Below are 16,166 nucleotides of genomic sequence, written 5' to 3'. Positions count from 1 at the left end.
TTTAAATAAAATAAAGGCTGTTGAAGCCCCCTGGCTCCCCGCACCCCTCCCCAGAATCAGGTGTGTGTTTTCCAGGCCGTGTCCTGGCCTCACGTGCAGCCCCTGAGCAGTCCTGGGGGAGCTGTGGTTTGCTCTCGCTGCTCTTGTTAAGAGCGTTCTTTCTCAACTACGCGTGGGACCCTGCCCCTCTCGGGGGCCACAAGCACACCGTGGCCCTCGCTGGCTCTCTCACCGTTTCCGGCACATGTCCCCTCCCCTGGTCAGGCTGGCATCCCCTGCTGTTTCACACCTATGCACCTGCGCACATCCTGGGCTCTGGGCCTAAATCCCTGCCCCACCCCAAGCACTTAACAAACTCCTACTCAGGCTTCAAAACCCAGTTCTTCACCTCTTCCTTTGTGACTCCATCCCTGACCCATCCAAATGACAATGACAATAGAGGGCAGGAGGGGGCAGCATCTGGATGCCATGAAGCCAGAAGACGGGGAGTGGGGGGGGAAGAGGGGGAGGGGAAAGGAGGAGAGGGGGGAGCACTCTTCCAGAAACCCAGAGGAGAAGAGAGCACGGCAGAGGCAGGGCCAAGGCGGGGCGGGGGATGTGGCAGGCGGGGGCTCTTGCTGGGGGCCTGTCCGGGAGGGGCCGCCGGCCGCAGGCCAGGCCAGGCGTGGGGCGTGAACTCGCGGGCTGGCGGCGCCCACGGCTCCCTGGCAAGATGGAGACTACAGCCTGCTGAGGACTCGCTCACGTGCCCCCGGGCCCCGCGCCGGCTCCCCTGCCCTCCTGGGACCTGGGGGCCGCGGGCCTGGACGCCTCCCGGGACGGCCTCCATGCTGCGCTTAGGCCCCTCCACAGGGGCCGAGGAAGCAGGGGCCCCTTACGCCGCTGCTGGAGGCAGCGGTCAGGGGACGGAGGGGCAGGGGGGTGCAGCTCAGGGCGACGGGCCTCCCGCCCCACCCCCCACGGGGGAGCCTGCCAAGGCCAGCCGCGCCGCCGAGTCCAGCCAGTAGAGGCGGGCAGCCGGGTGGACCGAGGAGGGCCAGGGTGTCCGAGGGGCTTGTGCCAGCTGTGGGCTGTCGTGGGGCCCGGGCGGGGGCTGGGCGCTCCGGGGCGGCGGGTGGGCCCTGCCTGGCTCTGCCCCTCCGGCCGCGTGGGGCGGGAGCTGGGGCTCGGGACCCAGGCCAGGGCCCGGCCCAGAGGACGGTTCACCGCTGGTGTCCTCCTCGTCCCAGGCTTGGCCGGCGTGAGGGCAGTGGGACCCGAGGGGGCCGGCAGGGCGCTGACTGTGGGGGGCGGGCGGTGAGCAAGGAAGGAGGCGCCCCGCTGGTGCACGCTCACAGCTTGGGGGCCCTCCCGGTGCCCCTACCCCATGGGTTCCCTACCCCATGGTGCCCCAGACCAGGCTCACGCCACGTCCCAGTGCCCAGTGCCCTGGCGTCTGCCTGGAGGGTGGGGGGACGCGGGCCCCACCGCGTGCGGTCCTGGGCTGGGGGGCGTGCTGCTGCTCCCTGCCGAGTCAGTGGGGGGGGGCCCTGAGGAACCCGGGAGAGGGTGCTAGGCCCTATGGGCCCCTCAGAGGAAAGGTTTACCTCAGAAGGTAAAATTGCATTATTTCGTTTAAAAGGGATTTGGAACTAACATGTATTGTATGATTTTATTAGAAAATGCATTTTCTCAACTGCCTTGCAGAAATGAAACCTTCCTTTAGCGCTCGACCCCACACAGCTCTGTGGGAGACAAGTCCTGGGACGGCCTTCAGGCGGCTGCCGGCCACCCCCGTCCACCAGCCTCCCTGTCCACGGCCGGCCAGGCCACAGCTGGTCAGTCTCCTCTGCTCTGGTCACCGTCAGCCCACACTGCTCCCACTCGCAAGGGGACTAAGGCCGAAGGAGGGGGCAAGGGCCAGGCTGGACAGTGACCGGCTGAGGTCGACGCGGCCCGCCAAGGCAGGCGGCTGAGGCAGCTTCGTGGCCGGAAGCGGCCGGAGCACGTCTGTGCAGGCCAGGACCCGCCTCCAGCCCAGGCCACTTCCAGGGAGCAGCGCCACCTCCGCGCTGTCACTGCCCCGGTTGGGGGGGGTGGCTGGGGCGTCCGCTCCCGACCGGCTGGTCTGAGTCCTTGGCCGAGGTGTTCAGCGCGTCCTGGGCCTCGGGGCAGCGTGTTAGCCCACGGCGGGTGCAGGGCTCGGCGCGTCTCCGCCAGACCGGCAGTCCTGCTGAGCACTTGGGGTTCCCCGCGGGGATGCGGGGGCTGCTGTGCGGAGCTGCGCACAGCGGCTCGAGGCGTCATTCCTGGCCACAGGCCCTCGGGGCGGGCTCCTGTCCACCTGCCAGGCCTGGGGCTGTCCCAGGGTGACCGGTGACGGTGCTGGGTGGCCTTCGGGGGATGCATGATATCACGAGGCAAAGGCACGCAGGAAGCCCCGTGCCCCGTCCGCCGCTGCTCAACTCTAGCCTGAAAGCCCAGACCGTGGAGGCTCCGGGCCAGCCCCGCTGCGCACTCGCGGCGACGCTGGGATGCAGGGCCCCCCACGCCTCCCCGGGCTCCCCGGGGCCTGGAAGCGTCACCATGGACCCCCGGTGGGAGGCCAGCTTCCCAGCGGTCAGCCTGGGGGCCACGTCCCCCAAGGGGCAGGGGCTCATGGAGGAAGTGGCTCTGGGAACAAGAAGCCAGGGGCAGGTTTCCTGGAGAGGTTCGGTCGGCCGGCGCCACGGGCCTGAGGCTGGTGGGCTCAGAGCGAGCCACGGGCCCCTGGACTCCTGCGCCTGTTTGTCCCCTCCTATGGGCACTTGGGGTCAGCAGGGCTGCTCGCACAGCCCCTCGGGGGTGCGCGGGGAGCCCCACAGCCCTGACTGTGCTCCCGGGAGTGGACGGGCCTGGGGAGCCGCCGGCAAGCTTGGCGGGCGCCCTCACCTCCGTGGATCACGCAAGCTGCCGCCGTCGGTGTTCGTGGACCGCTCTCTCCACTGCCTGTGGATCCTGCTCAGTTCCTGCCACGAGTTGTCGGTGGCCAGCACGTAGATGATGGGGTCGGCCACGCTGTTCACCGTGCACAGGCACAGGAACATCGCTGACGGCGTGTACACCCGGATCTCGAAGTCACACACCGCGGCCCAGGTGCCTCTGTGGTAGGAGAAGGCGACGGCCTTGACGAGGAGCATCAGGTGGTGGGGGGCGAAGCAGACCAGGAAGATGACCACGACGGCGGTCAGGGAGCGCCGCACCCTGGCCTTCTGCACTGCGCTCAGGCCCGCGCTCAGCCTGATGCTCTCGAAGATCCGGTGGTTGGTGAAGGCGATGACCGAGAGCGGGACCGCGAACCCCACGACAAACCGCGAGTAGTGGTAGCCCGCGGTCTTGTGGTCCGTGGGCAGTGTCTCGAAGCACCTGTCCTCGTCCTTCATCTGGAACACGGGGTAGTGGATGAGCCCGACGAGCACAAAGACCGAGGCGGAAACGGCCATGGCGGTCCTCTGGTTGCGGCGGCCGTGGCTCTCCAGGGCATACACCACCGCCATGAAGCGGTCGCAGGAGATGCAGCACAGGAAGAGGATGCTGACGTAGATGTTGCAGAAGAAGATGTAGGCGGTAAACTTGCAGGCCCGGGGACCCAGGGCCCAGTGGTGCCCGTTCTGGACGTAGACGACCCAGAGCGGCAGGGTGCTGAGGTAGAGCAGCTCGCACAGCGCCAGGCAGAACAAGTAGACAGCCAGCACGCTGCCCTGCAGAGCCTGCAGCAGCGTCAGCCACGCCGTCAGGCAGTTGGCCGGGAAGCCCAGGGCGCACACCACGCTGTACAAAACCACCAGGAACACCCTGCTTTCCTCGAACGACGGGTCGCACCGCACTGCCGAGGTGTTGTCTCCTGTGGGACAAAGACCAGAGTGAGGAGGGGTCCCAGGAGACTGGGCGGTCGCGAGACAAGACGGGGAGACGCACGGCAGCTCCGGACCAGAGGCACCAGCGCCTAAGCGTGCCCAGGGGTCCTTAGAGTACGACTTCCTGCCCAGCAGTGGGAGGGCAGAGAACATGGGCTGAGGCTTCGCAGCCCACTGGAGCCACTTTTCAGGAATGTTGCCAGCGGGCTTGTGAAGAGTGTTTATTCTCGGCCACATCCGATTCAAGATGACGGCGTGAGCGGCTGCAGGGCGCAGCCACCGGCAGGGACGTCTCTGCAAGCTCCAGGGAAAGGATGGCGGAGCAGGCGTGGCGGTTTGATGTGGTTACAAAAGTAGACGCTGGATTGTGTTTGTAATCGGGTGGGCACTGGGCCGTGACTGGGCCGGGTCATGACTGAGTTACGGTTGGGCTGTGACTGGGCGCATCATGACTGAGTTACGGTTGGGCTGTGACTGGGACGCATCCTGACTGAGTTACTGTTGGGCTGTGACTGGATCACGTCAGCACAGCGTTGAGTCCCCGCCCCTTGGTGGGCGGGGCTCACGGATGACAGAGCTGGGAACTTTGATGCTGGAGTCTTGAGCTGGAGCCCAGGAAGCGGACACACAGGAGAAGAACACAGAGGACGAGAGACGGCTCCACAGACATGGCAGAGGCCCTGGGGAGAGACACAGCCGTCCGCCTGACAGTCCACAGCCGAGCTTGTGGAGAGAGCACAGCAGCGGAGCCCAGAGAGGAGCAAGCCCCGGGAAGAGGAACCCAGGAAGCCTGAGTCCTCGCAGACGTCGGCAGCCGTCCTGCTCTAACACGTGGAAATAGACTTTGGTGGGGAAGTAACTTGTGCTTTATGGCCTGGTATCTGAGAGCTCCTACCCCAAATAATAACCTTTATAAAAGCCAACAGATTCCTGGTATTTTGCATCAGCACCTCTTGGGCTGACTGAAACACAGGGCAACTACTCAATCAAGAAAAGGCCATTTTAAGTGGTGAGAGTCTCACCCCACCCCAGCTGACCACCTCTCCACCCCCGCTGGCTCAGCACAGAGCCCACCTGCGCTCCCGGTGCAGGTCCCTGGGCCCGGTTCCAGAGGGAGCAGAGTGACCCTGGAGCACATGCCGGGAGCACGGGGCCTGGCCCAACCTCTGGCCGTGGCCTGAGGGACTCGCCATCCGTCCAATGCCCCCGGTGGAGCGACCTCCTACAGAGGCTGTGGGAGAGCAGTCGAGCCGTGCTGCCTGGGAGGGGACTGCTGGCCACAGGCAGGAATGTTTCCTAGGGAGGAGGGACATGGGACCCTCTAGCCACACACACAGGCCCCAGACAAGACAAGCAGAAAGGATGGGGGAGGCCCCTGGCTTTGCCCCGAGCTACTCTCTCAACTCACAGTAAGGACAAGCCCCGAAGCAGAGCACCTGCGCAGGGCCACCTGCAAAGACTGTTTTTGTTTTTCCTTCTTTTTTTTGGTTAGCTCTTGGCATCAAGGAAAGCTCTGTCATAACACTAGCTAGATAAAGCTTAAAAAAACAGACGTCTCAGAGTCTAAATTCCAGCAATAACACAAAAAATTATCAAAACGCCCAGGTTTCAACAAAAGGTTACAAAACATAGAAACAAACAGAAAGCAATTGCCCTAAAATGCTCAAAAAGCTAAAGGAAAACATGGACAAAACTAAATGATAGATGAACACAAAGAGAATATCGGCAAAGAGATGGAAATTATAAGAAGAATACAGAGCTGAAGACCACAGTAACAGAAATTAAAAATCCCCCAGAAGTTCAACAGCAGGACGAGCCAGAGGACCTGAAGGTAAGACAACTGCAATCACCCAGTCTGAGGAGGAGGAAAGAATGAGGAAAGTGACGGAGCCGACGGAGCCAGGTGGCCAGCAGACGCAATGTGGGGGCCCAGAAGGAGAAGGAAGAGAACATTCCAAGAAATAATGGCTGAAAACGGCTGAAAAAATGGCAATAATGTTAAAACCGATTTAACAAAAGACATGAATATACATACCCAAGATGAACTACAAACAGGATAAGCCCAAGTAGACCCATGGCTTATAATCAAACTGTCAAATCCCAAAGAGAGAATTCTGGAAGACAGAAGCAAGGTGTCACATACAAGGAGCCCAGTAAATTAACTGCTGACTCAACAGAGAGGCAAGAAGGTAGTGGGATGACATAGTTAATGTGCTGAAAGCGAGAAAGTGCCACCCCAAAATTCTATATTCATCAAAACTGACTTTCAAAAGTGAGGGAGATTTAGACGTTTCCAGATTAACAAAGGCAGAGGGAGCTGGTCACCACCAGCCCGGCCCTACAAGAGGTGCTAAAGAGAGCCCTGCGGGCTGACGGAAAGGACACCAAGCAGATGGGAGCCGCCCACAGAAATAATCACCTCCACTAAGTGTCACGCAGGGGTAAATATGAACGGCAGTACTACTGCAGTTTTGGTTTGTAAGTCCACTTTTTACTTCCTACAGGATCTAATAGGTAAATGCATTAAATGTAACGATAAATCAGTGGTGTTAGACTCACCGTATGAACGTGTAATTTGTAATAAGAACTACATGAAGGTGCGGAGATGGAAGGGTAAAGAACACAGTTTGTGCATGCCCTTGAGGTTGGGTGGTGTCCAAGCGAATGAGAGTGCTACAGACGTGGGATGTTCCCCTTAGGGCCATGGCCACCACCACCCAAACGTCAGGAAGGTGGAGGCTCAGAGGTGAGGGTGCAGGTCCCGGGAGCTGGGGCAGGGCGACGGGGAACGAAAGCAAGGCTGGTACGGGGTTTCTGTGTGGATGGGAAGTTTCTAGTAACAGAAGGTGCTGAAGGTACCACAACAGCGTAGACGAGTAAGCCCCGTGACTGGTGCGCTGGGAGTGGTTGAGATGGGAAAGTTTGGGAAACGGACTTTGGCCCAGTGGTTAGGGCGTCCGTCTACCATATGGGAGGTCCGCGGTTCAAACCCCGGGCCTCCTTGACCCGTGTGGAGCTGGCCATGCGCAGCGCTGATGCGCGCAAGGAGTGCCCTGCCACACAGGGGTGTCCCCCCCGTAGGGGAGCCCCACGCGCAAGGAGTGTGCCCGTGAGGAGAGCCGCCCAGCGTGAAAAGAAAGAGCAGCCTGCCCAGGAATGGCGCCGCCCACACTTCCCGTGCCGCTGACGACAACAGAAGCGGACAAAGAAACAAGACGCAGCAAATAGACACCAAGAACAGACAACCAGGGGAGGGGGGGAAATGAAATAAATAAATAAATCTTTAAAAAAAAAAAAAAAAGAGATGGGAAAGTTCATTCTGTGTGCTCTCACGATTCAAAAAAATAAGCAAGTAAAGAGACAATGTAATTAAATGCAGTGTGTAATCCTGGGCAAGATCTAACAGTGGAAGAGAAAAGACCCAAAAGGATATTTTGGGGACATAAAATAAATTGGAGTATAAGTTTTATAGCAATGTTACATTTCTTGAACTTGAGGTGGTTCCAAAACTGAATACCCTTGTTCTCAGGAAATGTACAGGGCAGTATTAGGGTTCAGGGAGCATGACGTGTGCAACCTGCACTCTAGTGTTCAGAAAATGTTTTTAATAGATGGATGGAACGATAGGTAGATGGGTGACAAATGTGTCAAAATATTAAAGTTGGTACATCTGGGTATCTGGGTATGTTGGAGTCCTCTGTAATGGGTTTGTATTGTTTTTGTAACTGTTCTATAAGTTTGGAAATATGTCAGAATAATAAGTTGGTTTTTTAAAAAGACTTTTTATTCTCTAGTTGTCGAGTCGCGGATGCTCGACGTACATCCTCGGTGTGGTCGAGGGTTGGGCCCTGCCTCTTCCAGAAGGACGCACAAGCCTTTGGGGCTCGGCCGCTCTCCACCCCCAGCGCGTGAGCGGCCAGCTGTGTGAGCTGGACCCAGCTGTCTCGCTTCCCGACCGTAACACGTCAGCCAGCCGCTTTCCTGCCGGCTTGACCCATCAGTTCCCGAAAGATGGTTAGCGTCTCTGCTGTGATGCAGGATTTGTCCATTTCTCCTTGTAGTTCTCTCAGCGTTTGCTGTATGTATTTAAAGTGATGGTTAATTGGCACATATAAGTTTAAAAATGCCTCTGCTCTCCTGGGGAAGTGACCCTTTTATCATTACGTACGCCACAATGTTCTTTAGCTCTGAGGTAGGCAGAATATCCGCCCACCCCAGTAGCTCCGCGACTTCCCCCGGAACCTGTGACGGTGTTGGGTTAGTGTGCAAAGGAAAATTAGGCTGCAGCTGGAATGAAAGGCGCCAGTCAGCTGACATGGATGTCAGGGGCGAGGTCCTTAAAAGTAGTTCAGTTCGTTTACAATTATAACGTTATGGGTACATTTTTATTTATTTTCTCCATCTTATTTGCTCTTATCTATTTCTATTTTCTCTCTTTTTATTCCCTTTCTTTTAGATTTTTCGAGGGTTTTGTTTCCCTCATTCTATTTTACCTCCTCTATTGCCTTGGGCATTATTGTCTAATTTTTCTTTTAGGTATCACCTAAAAATTTTAACAGGCCTATTTAATGAACTTAACATTATTCAGAACCTTTTCCCTCCTGAATATACAAGGATTTCCAAAGGCTGTAACTCTAATCACCCCAAAGTCTGGCTTGTCCAGTTATTTTAGTTGTGGGGTTTTTGGGGGGGGTGTTGTTTTTAACCCCAGGAGTTAGACATTATTGTTATTTCCTAAAGCCAGCCCGTTTAAAGCAGCCGCGAGTTTTGTTTTTGCTCACTCTTGCTCTTCACCACGGCCTGTCTTCGAGACTGGGCTCCTTCCTTGAAGGAGCCCTCAGCGTTTCCTCAGCGGAAGCGAGCTCCTTCCGTGTCTGGGCATCTGAAACGCCCTTATTGTGCTCCTGTTCTACAGAGGGAGCTTCGCTGTGGATCCGTTTCCAGCTCGGCCGCAGACGGGGTCCCCCTGTGTTCTGGCTTCTGCGTCTAATTGTCATGCCTTTGGACCTTCTGAATCTGAGAATTTACTCCTTCCATCAATTCTGGAAAAAAACCAAACCACTCGCCTCGTGCTGTCTCTGTCTCGTCTTCTCCAGGAACTCAGATTAGCCACGTGGGGACGCCTGATATCTTATCACTTCCTAGACCTCCGTCTCCTCCCACACTTTCACTCCTTCCGCCTTTTTGTCTTGGACGATGCCTTCTGGATAATTTATTCATATCTAACCTCTGTTTATTAATTTTCTTTTTATCTATATATCTTCTTTTTAGCTCATCCACTGAGTTTAAAAGTTCAGTTATTGTAGTTTTCATTTCCAGAAATTTCATCTGTGTCCTTTCCAAGTCCGCCGGGCCTCTCGGTGGGCTGCTGGTTTCACTCCCTCTTCTGTCTCGTTTGTTATATCAACGTACTTCTCTCGCGGCAGGAACTTCTCTCTCAATCTTCCGGCTCCACCCGGGGAGCCGCTTCCTGGCGTGCCGCAGGGCCTTGTTCTCTGCGGCCTGCGTGCAAGGCGAGGACTGCGGGGAGGGAGTGGGCTTGCTCCCCTGGCCCCCTGCACCCCAGGCCACGCAAGGCCAGCGGGCGGGGGCCAAGTCTCCCCCACAGAAGGCAGGCTCCCCCCGAAGCCGTCCCTGTGCCGGTGGACCCTGCGCAAACCGCGCCCACTCCCACCCCACCCCCTCCTGCTGTGTCCCGGGGCCCCCCCACCCCATGACCCCCTCCTGCTGTGTCCCGGGGCACCCCACAACCCCCACCTCCCCACCCCATGCCCCTACCTCCTGCTGTGCCCTGGGGCCCCCCCACCCTATTACCCCCCCCCTCCTGCTGTGCCCCGGGCCCCCCACCCCCGCGTCCTGCAGTGCCCACCCCCCATTTTCCTTCCCTCTGTGAAGGGGCAAGAACTCGGAGCTGCCAGGCCTCCATGGCGCTTCTTGCAGGTTTGAGCTGCGCTTCCGGGCTTGACGCCCCTGCTGAGGGGCGCAGGCCCGCGCCGGCCTCGGCACGGCAGGGAAGGCTGCGCCCCTCGGGGGCCGTCGCCCTGAGCCCCAAGGCCGCCTGGTGGCTGCTTACACGGAACCGGGAGTGACGAGGGACGCTCCGGCATGCAGGCCTCCGGGCGCGGGCAGGGTGGCCGGGCTGGCCGTTGTTGGCACATCGGGGCATCCGCGGTGCCACGTCCTGGCCGTTCCTTGGCCCCTGAGCTTGCAGGCCTCACCAGTAAAGCCCCGTGTGTCCCAAATGCCCCTGGCCACCGCCGGGACGGGCTGACACGCGGCCCCCAGGGCCTCGCGGCGGCGTGGGGCTCGCGGCAGGAGGCAGCGGCAGAAGCCAGGGGGGCGCCTGGGGCCGTCGGCTGCGGGCTGGTCGCGGAGGACGAGGAGCGGAGCAGGTGGTCCAGGGTGCAGCCCGCCTCCCGCCCGCGCCCTTCCCGCCCGCTCTGGGCACGCGGTGCCCGCCCTGGCGGTCGCCGGCCTCAGGAGTCACGCAAGAGCAGCGGGGCTGGGGGCGCCGTGAGGAGGCGTGGGCCACGGGGCCCGGGCTGGGGAGAGGGCGCCGCTCCGTCCCCGGGCGCTGCACAGACACTACCCGCTAGGGCGCCAGGACATCCCCCTCCTGGCCCGAGGCGGTGGTGCTCCCGGGCTCGCAGAGACCCCCGGCCATCCTCGCGCCCCGGCTCCCGCTGGCGCACCTGCCCGACCCACCCCCGTGCATGGGCTCCAAACAGCCCCTGTCCACCAGCGGCCCGCGTGGCACCAGACACGATGGCCTCATCCACAGAGCCCCGCCCTGGGTCCAGCGCGGCCGAGTCCGTCCCAGCATCTCCGGGGGCCGCGTCCCTGGGGCTGCCAGGGGGCCCTGCAGGGCCCCACGCTCCCCAGAGGCTTGGGTCCGACCCCTGCAGCCCCCACGCCTGCTGAGACCAGCTCACCACTGGGTTCGCACGAAGGGAAGGCGACGCAGAACTGAAGAAATAAAGGACAGAAAGAGAGACATAGGAGAGGAGATAAAGATGGGACCAGGGGTCTCCCAGCTTCTGGAACTGAGAGCCTCAACCCTAGTTTCCATCTCGTATTTACTGGAAACTACCGAGCAGCTGTTTGCTGTTAGAACTGCAACATCACCTACAATAACAGGGAGCAACTGCAACATCTACAGGTGTAACATTTACAATAAGGAACAGGTAAGCCAGTATCCCACAACACACACCCGCCCGGTGCAGGGGAGGGTGGCCCCCTCTGCCCCAGACCCCCTGCCCCGGAAGAGCCTAGGGTGAGGGCAGGGGCCTCGGGGCCCGGCCGTGGGGTCAAGCGCTCCCAGGAGAGCGCAGGGCAAGGGCCAGCCCCAGGGGATGCAGTCAGCGCTGGCTCAGCACTGGCCCCTGTCCGGAGGAGCCCAGGAGCCAGCCACAGCCCCTCGCTGCCGTCCTGGAGCTCAGAAGACTGCGCAGCGGCCAGCTCCAGGCTCCGGCGAGCGCCTCCAGCTTCAGTCTTGGACTTCGTTTCTGATTTCAATAAAGCTATTTTCGCTAATTTTTAAGAAGATTTATTTACTTATTTCTCCTCCCCCCCACCCTCCCCTTGTCTCTACGTCCACTCGCTCTATGTACTTCTCTGTCTGCTTTTCTTCTCTTTAGGCGACTCCGGGAACTGATCCTGGAAACTTCCGGAGTGGGAGAGAGGCTGCCTCAGCGTCCCGGCTGCTGCGTCTCTTGTTGTCTCTCCTCTGTGTCTTTTTGTTGCGTCATCTTGCTGCGCCAGCTCTCCCAGCTCTCCGCTCAGGCCAGCTCCCCCTCACCAGGAGGCCCCAGGAATCGAACCCTGGACCTCCCTCATGGTAGACGGGAGCCCAAGCGATTGGGCCACACCCACCTTCCAATATGTTGATATTAAGTAATTATCCCCGTTATGAGACCAAGCGCACAGTAGGAAAAAAAGTCCTCAGGGGCCGCCTCGAACACGTAGCCGGGGCGTGGCGGCCGCGGGGCTCACTCACCTGCCATCTTCCCAGGAGTCCCGGGTCAGAGGTGGCCCTGAAACAAGTATCCCAGCTCACTCCGTGCGCCTTGTCGACCCCACTGGGACGTTTACGCCGAGCTTTAAATGCCCTGGAAAAAAGGAAAATTGAAACTGCTTTAGAGAAATCCGATTAAGCCACAGATTAACTGAGCTGATGAGGGGCTAATAACCCTCTTGATGTTCCAAGTCTGCATTGATCCTGCGGAATAAAGTAAGTCCTTTATATATAAAGAATTCGCACAGATCAACATAAGACAACATAAGACAACATTTGTCAAAAGCCATGAACAGATAATTCACAGAAGAAATAAGAACAGCTGCTAAAGATCGGGAGAATGCCAGCTCCACTGACAGTCGAATGACTGTGGATGTGAACACGAGACGGCAGTAGTTTTTGCCCATCAGACTGGTGGAAATAAGGGATTTAATTGTTGGTGTTCCTGCGAGGAAACGGGTACCCAAGCTGTTCACGGGAGTGTGCACGGCACAGACTTTCGGGAGCACAATTTGGCAACATGTTTCCAGAAATTTTAAATGCGTGTAGCTGTTGCCCCAGTAAGGCCCCTTCTAGGAACTTCTCCCGGTGAGGTCGTCAGGCAGGGCGCCGGCGTCTGTTGAATTACTCACAGCCGTCACCCGGGATGGAGAGGGTGGGACCCTGGGGAGGGCTGGGGCGAAGGGCAGGTGGACGGGCTCGTGGGTACCTTCTCAGGCTCCTCCACTAACCACACTCGAGATTCCAGGCGCACGGCCGACTCATCTGCACCTGGTGAGGGCAACGCACCCCAAGCCTGGGCACCGAGGGGCAGGCTCGTCCTGCGCGCGTCCTGGCCGCAGGCCCCGCCGGCCCACCAGGCACCCCATTCCCGTCCCCAAAACCAGTGCCCTTGGCCGGGCCGGGCGCACGGGGTGGTCCCGGTGCGTGGACCTGTGCCTCGTGTCCTGGCCTGCGCAGGGCTCCGAGGCCCCCAGAACTTTCTAGAAACCGCGCTCCAGTGGGGGAGCCCCCGGTCCTCCCTGCTGAGCACTCCCGGCCCTGCTGGGCAGTGAGCATCGCGGCCTTTTTTTCAAGTACGTTTCTCAAAACTGGAGCTGACAGGAAGCCCTGGCGTTCACCTGCCATTACAGGAAGTGCTCTGACTTGGGAAGAACCTGAAAATAACCCTCCGAAAACCCGACGAGGCCCTGCGGTGAGACAGAGGACAGAAAGGTCACCTCCGGGGGGGACCCCGCGACGCGCCCGCGGGCGTGTGGCGCCCGGCCCCACGCCGCTCGGGGAGAGCTGCCCGGGCCTGCACGGGGACGGGACGACCACCCGGTGGGACACAGCCCCCCCACACACACACACTCAGGCTTCTTGGGGTCAGTTTCAGGTTCCGATCTGGAAGGGGGAAGGCGGGGGGGGGGGTGGAGGTTACTCGGTGGGGACTTGGGGAGATTTTGGACGTGTGTGGGCCAGCTGAGGCCTGCATGCCAAGATGCCAAGAGGCGGAGCGAACCGGGGGGGGGGGGGGAGGTGGACTGAGGGACCCGGGAAGAGGGTCCAGGGTCATGCAGGCCGGGGACATGTGCACACTTACGAGACCCCCGGGGCCCGGCCTGGCTCTGGGGGGCCGGGGTCTGCCCTCTGAGGCCCCACGCGGCGCCGCCACGTGAGCCTGGCGCAGCCCCGGCGCGGAGGCCAAGGGGCCTTTGCCCGGCAGCTGGAGGGCAGGCGTGGGGCCCGGGCCACTTCTGCCCAAGCAGGGGAAGTGGCGGCTGTCCCGAAAGTGCACACTCACGCCCCGGGCGGGCAGGGCCCTGCCACGCCGGCCTGCGGGAGGGGGCTCTGCGGAGGGCTCCTCGGCACCAGGAAGACCCCAGCCCTGCCCCGGGCCCCAACGCGGACGTCCAGGTGGGGGGAAGGGCTGCCTCTCAGGTGGGGACAGCCCAGCTGGGACAAGAACCTTCCAGAAGGCACCGCCCAGCCTTGGCCCTCCAGGAACTTCCTGTTGCCTCATGGAGACTGCAGGACCCCCCCCCGGGCCCCCCACCCTGCCCCCTCCACCCCCGACCCTCCATCCCTGCCCCCTTCCCCCTATCCCCCCCCACCCTGCCCCTTTCCCCCCAAGACCCTCCACCCCTGCCCCCATCACCCCTGCCCACCCATCTCCATCCCTGCCCCTGCCACCCCTGCCTCCTCCACCCCTGTACCCCTCCCGCCCAGACTCTCCCTCCCTGCCCCCTCCACCCCGGACCCTTCACCCCTGCCCCATCATCCCTGCCCCCCACCCCTGGACTGTTTCCCCCTCCCCCCCATCCCTCTCCACCCCTGCCCCTCGAGCTCTGCCCCTCCCCCTGCCCCTCCCCCCTGCCTTCTCCCCCCATCCCCTCCATCCCTGCCCCTCCCCCCAGGGCCCTCCCCCCATCCCCTCTCCCCCTGCCCCCTCCACCCCTGCCTCCTCCACCCCTGCCTCCTCCACCCCTGACCCCTTCCACCCCAGGCCCTCCGCCCCTGCCCCATCATCCCTGCCCCCCTACCCCTGGCTGTCGCCCACTGCCCCCTCCCTTCTGCCCCCCTCCACCGTGGACCCTCCCCCCGTCCCCTCCACTCCTGCCCCCTCCACCCGGGACCCTCCACCCCGAGCACCCTGACAGGCAGCGTGCGTGACCTGCTCTTTCCTTAGTCACCCCCACCCGCTTTTTGGGTCCACAACCCGGGATGCACGCCGGCGGAGGGGCGTGTGGAGCAGGTGGGGCGACCAGACTCGGGGGACGGGCCCTGCTGTCCGGCCTCGCCCAGCCCAGCCCTGGACAACACAGCGTCTCCTCCCTCGGCCTCCACCAGCGGCCGCTCACCTCGGATCTGCGGCAGCTGCCGCCAGACATGCGGTCACGGCGCGGTTACCAGGACGCCAAGTGCCCGGGGCAGCCCGCCCCTGGGCTCCCACGCCGCGCCTGTCCCTCGGCCTCTGGACCCCGCTGCCCCGGCCCAGCCCACCTCGCCCTGCCTCTGTGTCCGCAGCCGCCCTGTCCCAGCCGGCGCTGCCACCAGCTTGGCTCGCCCATGGCTCCTGCCCGCTCACTTCGGGACAATATTCCAATATCCGTGAGCCGCGGCGCAGCGGTAAAGGCCGGCTCGCCCCCAGCGACGCCCCGCCCGGTCCTCCAGGCTTTGAAATCTACCATCAGACTTTTACTATGAAAAACCTCATACCTGCGCCTACACGCGGCCGCAGCCCCACACGCGCCACGCACCGGCCTCTCCAAGCTCCCGCGAACGCCTTGCCTGCGCACCTGGCCCCTTCCGCCTGCGTTTGGCAATCCCCGGGGAGGGGGTCCTGGACCCGAGCCGCGGCCCCGCAGGGTCCCTCTGGAGGGCGCGCGCTGAAGCACCTGCAGCCCCCCGGGGCGACCCCGCTTCAGCCTCGGGGTGAGCGCGGAACGCGAGAACACCCTGCTTTAGAAAGCGCAGGGCGCTCGGGCTCCCGGGCTGAGGCGCCCCACGCCTGGGGCCTCCGCGGGCGCAGCCCACCCTCGCCCAGCTCCCCCTCGGCCTCCGGAGGCATCGCCGGGGCCCGGCAGGCTCAGGCAGCGCCTCCACTGCGCCCCCGCGACCGGGCTGAGCAGCCCCTCGTGGCCCCCGCGCCCCTGGGCCCAGCGAGCCCTGGAGGAAGGAAGCTGGCACAACCGCGGCCCCGACACGGGGGGATCCCCAGTGCCTGGCAGGGGCAGGCGAGGTTCTGGGGGCAGCAGCCCGGCCACGAGCAGGGGCGGGGCCTCTCCAAAGCAAAGGGTGGGACGGCGGCCGCTGGCCTCCCTCCCGGCCCTCCTGCCCCTGCCTGCAGGCTGCTGGCCCCATGCCTGGGCTCTCTCCTCGTGCAGCCCCCCACGTCACGCAGACAGGCCCCCCCCGTGCCTCCAGCGCCCCGGACCCACTCCGGCCGGAGCCAGTGACTTACTCAGAGCACCCTGGCAAGGCCGACCCCAGCCCGGCGGGAGCTTTCGGGAAGTGGCGCCGTGGCGTCCCCCAGCTCTGTCTCTAACTCTCCCGGCTGCGGGCCAACTGCTTACAGTTTCAGGGTGACAGTCTGGCCTCGTCACCTTCCTGGGGACAGGCGTGGCAGGAAACAGCCTTGACGCTCTGCTCCTCGTGGCTCGTGGCTCTCACTGGGTTGGGGGAAGCGGGGAAGGCTGGAGGGGGGACCCCAGGGAGGCGGGCCAGCTCCCCTGCGGCCCAGGCAGGCTGGCACAGGCAGGGCCAAGGGCTGGCACCCAGGTCCCCCTCCCAGG

At 61.9% G+C, this 16,166-nt stretch overlaps 1 protein-coding gene across 1 annotated transcript; it reads right to left on the bottom strand.

The window, feature by feature from the left end:
• Positions 1 to 1,641: 1,641 nt before the first annotated feature.
• GPR132 (G protein-coupled receptor 132) lies at positions 1,642 to 15,938 on the bottom strand. The gene is made up of 3 exons (XM_058290821.1): positions 15,836 to 15,938; positions 11,872 to 11,983; positions 1,642 to 3,862 (listed from the first exon to the last, which is right to left on the bottom strand). The coding sequence occupies exons 2-3, from the start codon at positions 11,876 to 11,878 to the stop codon at positions 2,907 to 2,909; spliced, it is 963 nt and encodes a 320-aa protein (XP_058146804.1). The 5' UTR covers positions 11,879 to 11,983; positions 15,836 to 15,938; the 3' UTR covers positions 1,642 to 2,906.
• Positions 15,939 to 16,166: the final 228 nt, after the last annotated feature.

The sequence above is a fragment of the Dasypus novemcinctus genome, chromosome 3 (assembly GCF_030445035.2).
Source record: "Dasypus novemcinctus isolate mDasNov1 chromosome 3, mDasNov1.1.hap2, whole genome shotgun sequence".
NCBI classification, from domain to species: Eukaryota; Metazoa; Chordata; class Mammalia; order Cingulata; family Dasypodidae; genus Dasypus; species Dasypus novemcinctus.
The sequence above is the reverse complement of the archived record's forward strand: the minus strand, read 5'-3'. Positions and strand labels throughout refer to the sequence as shown.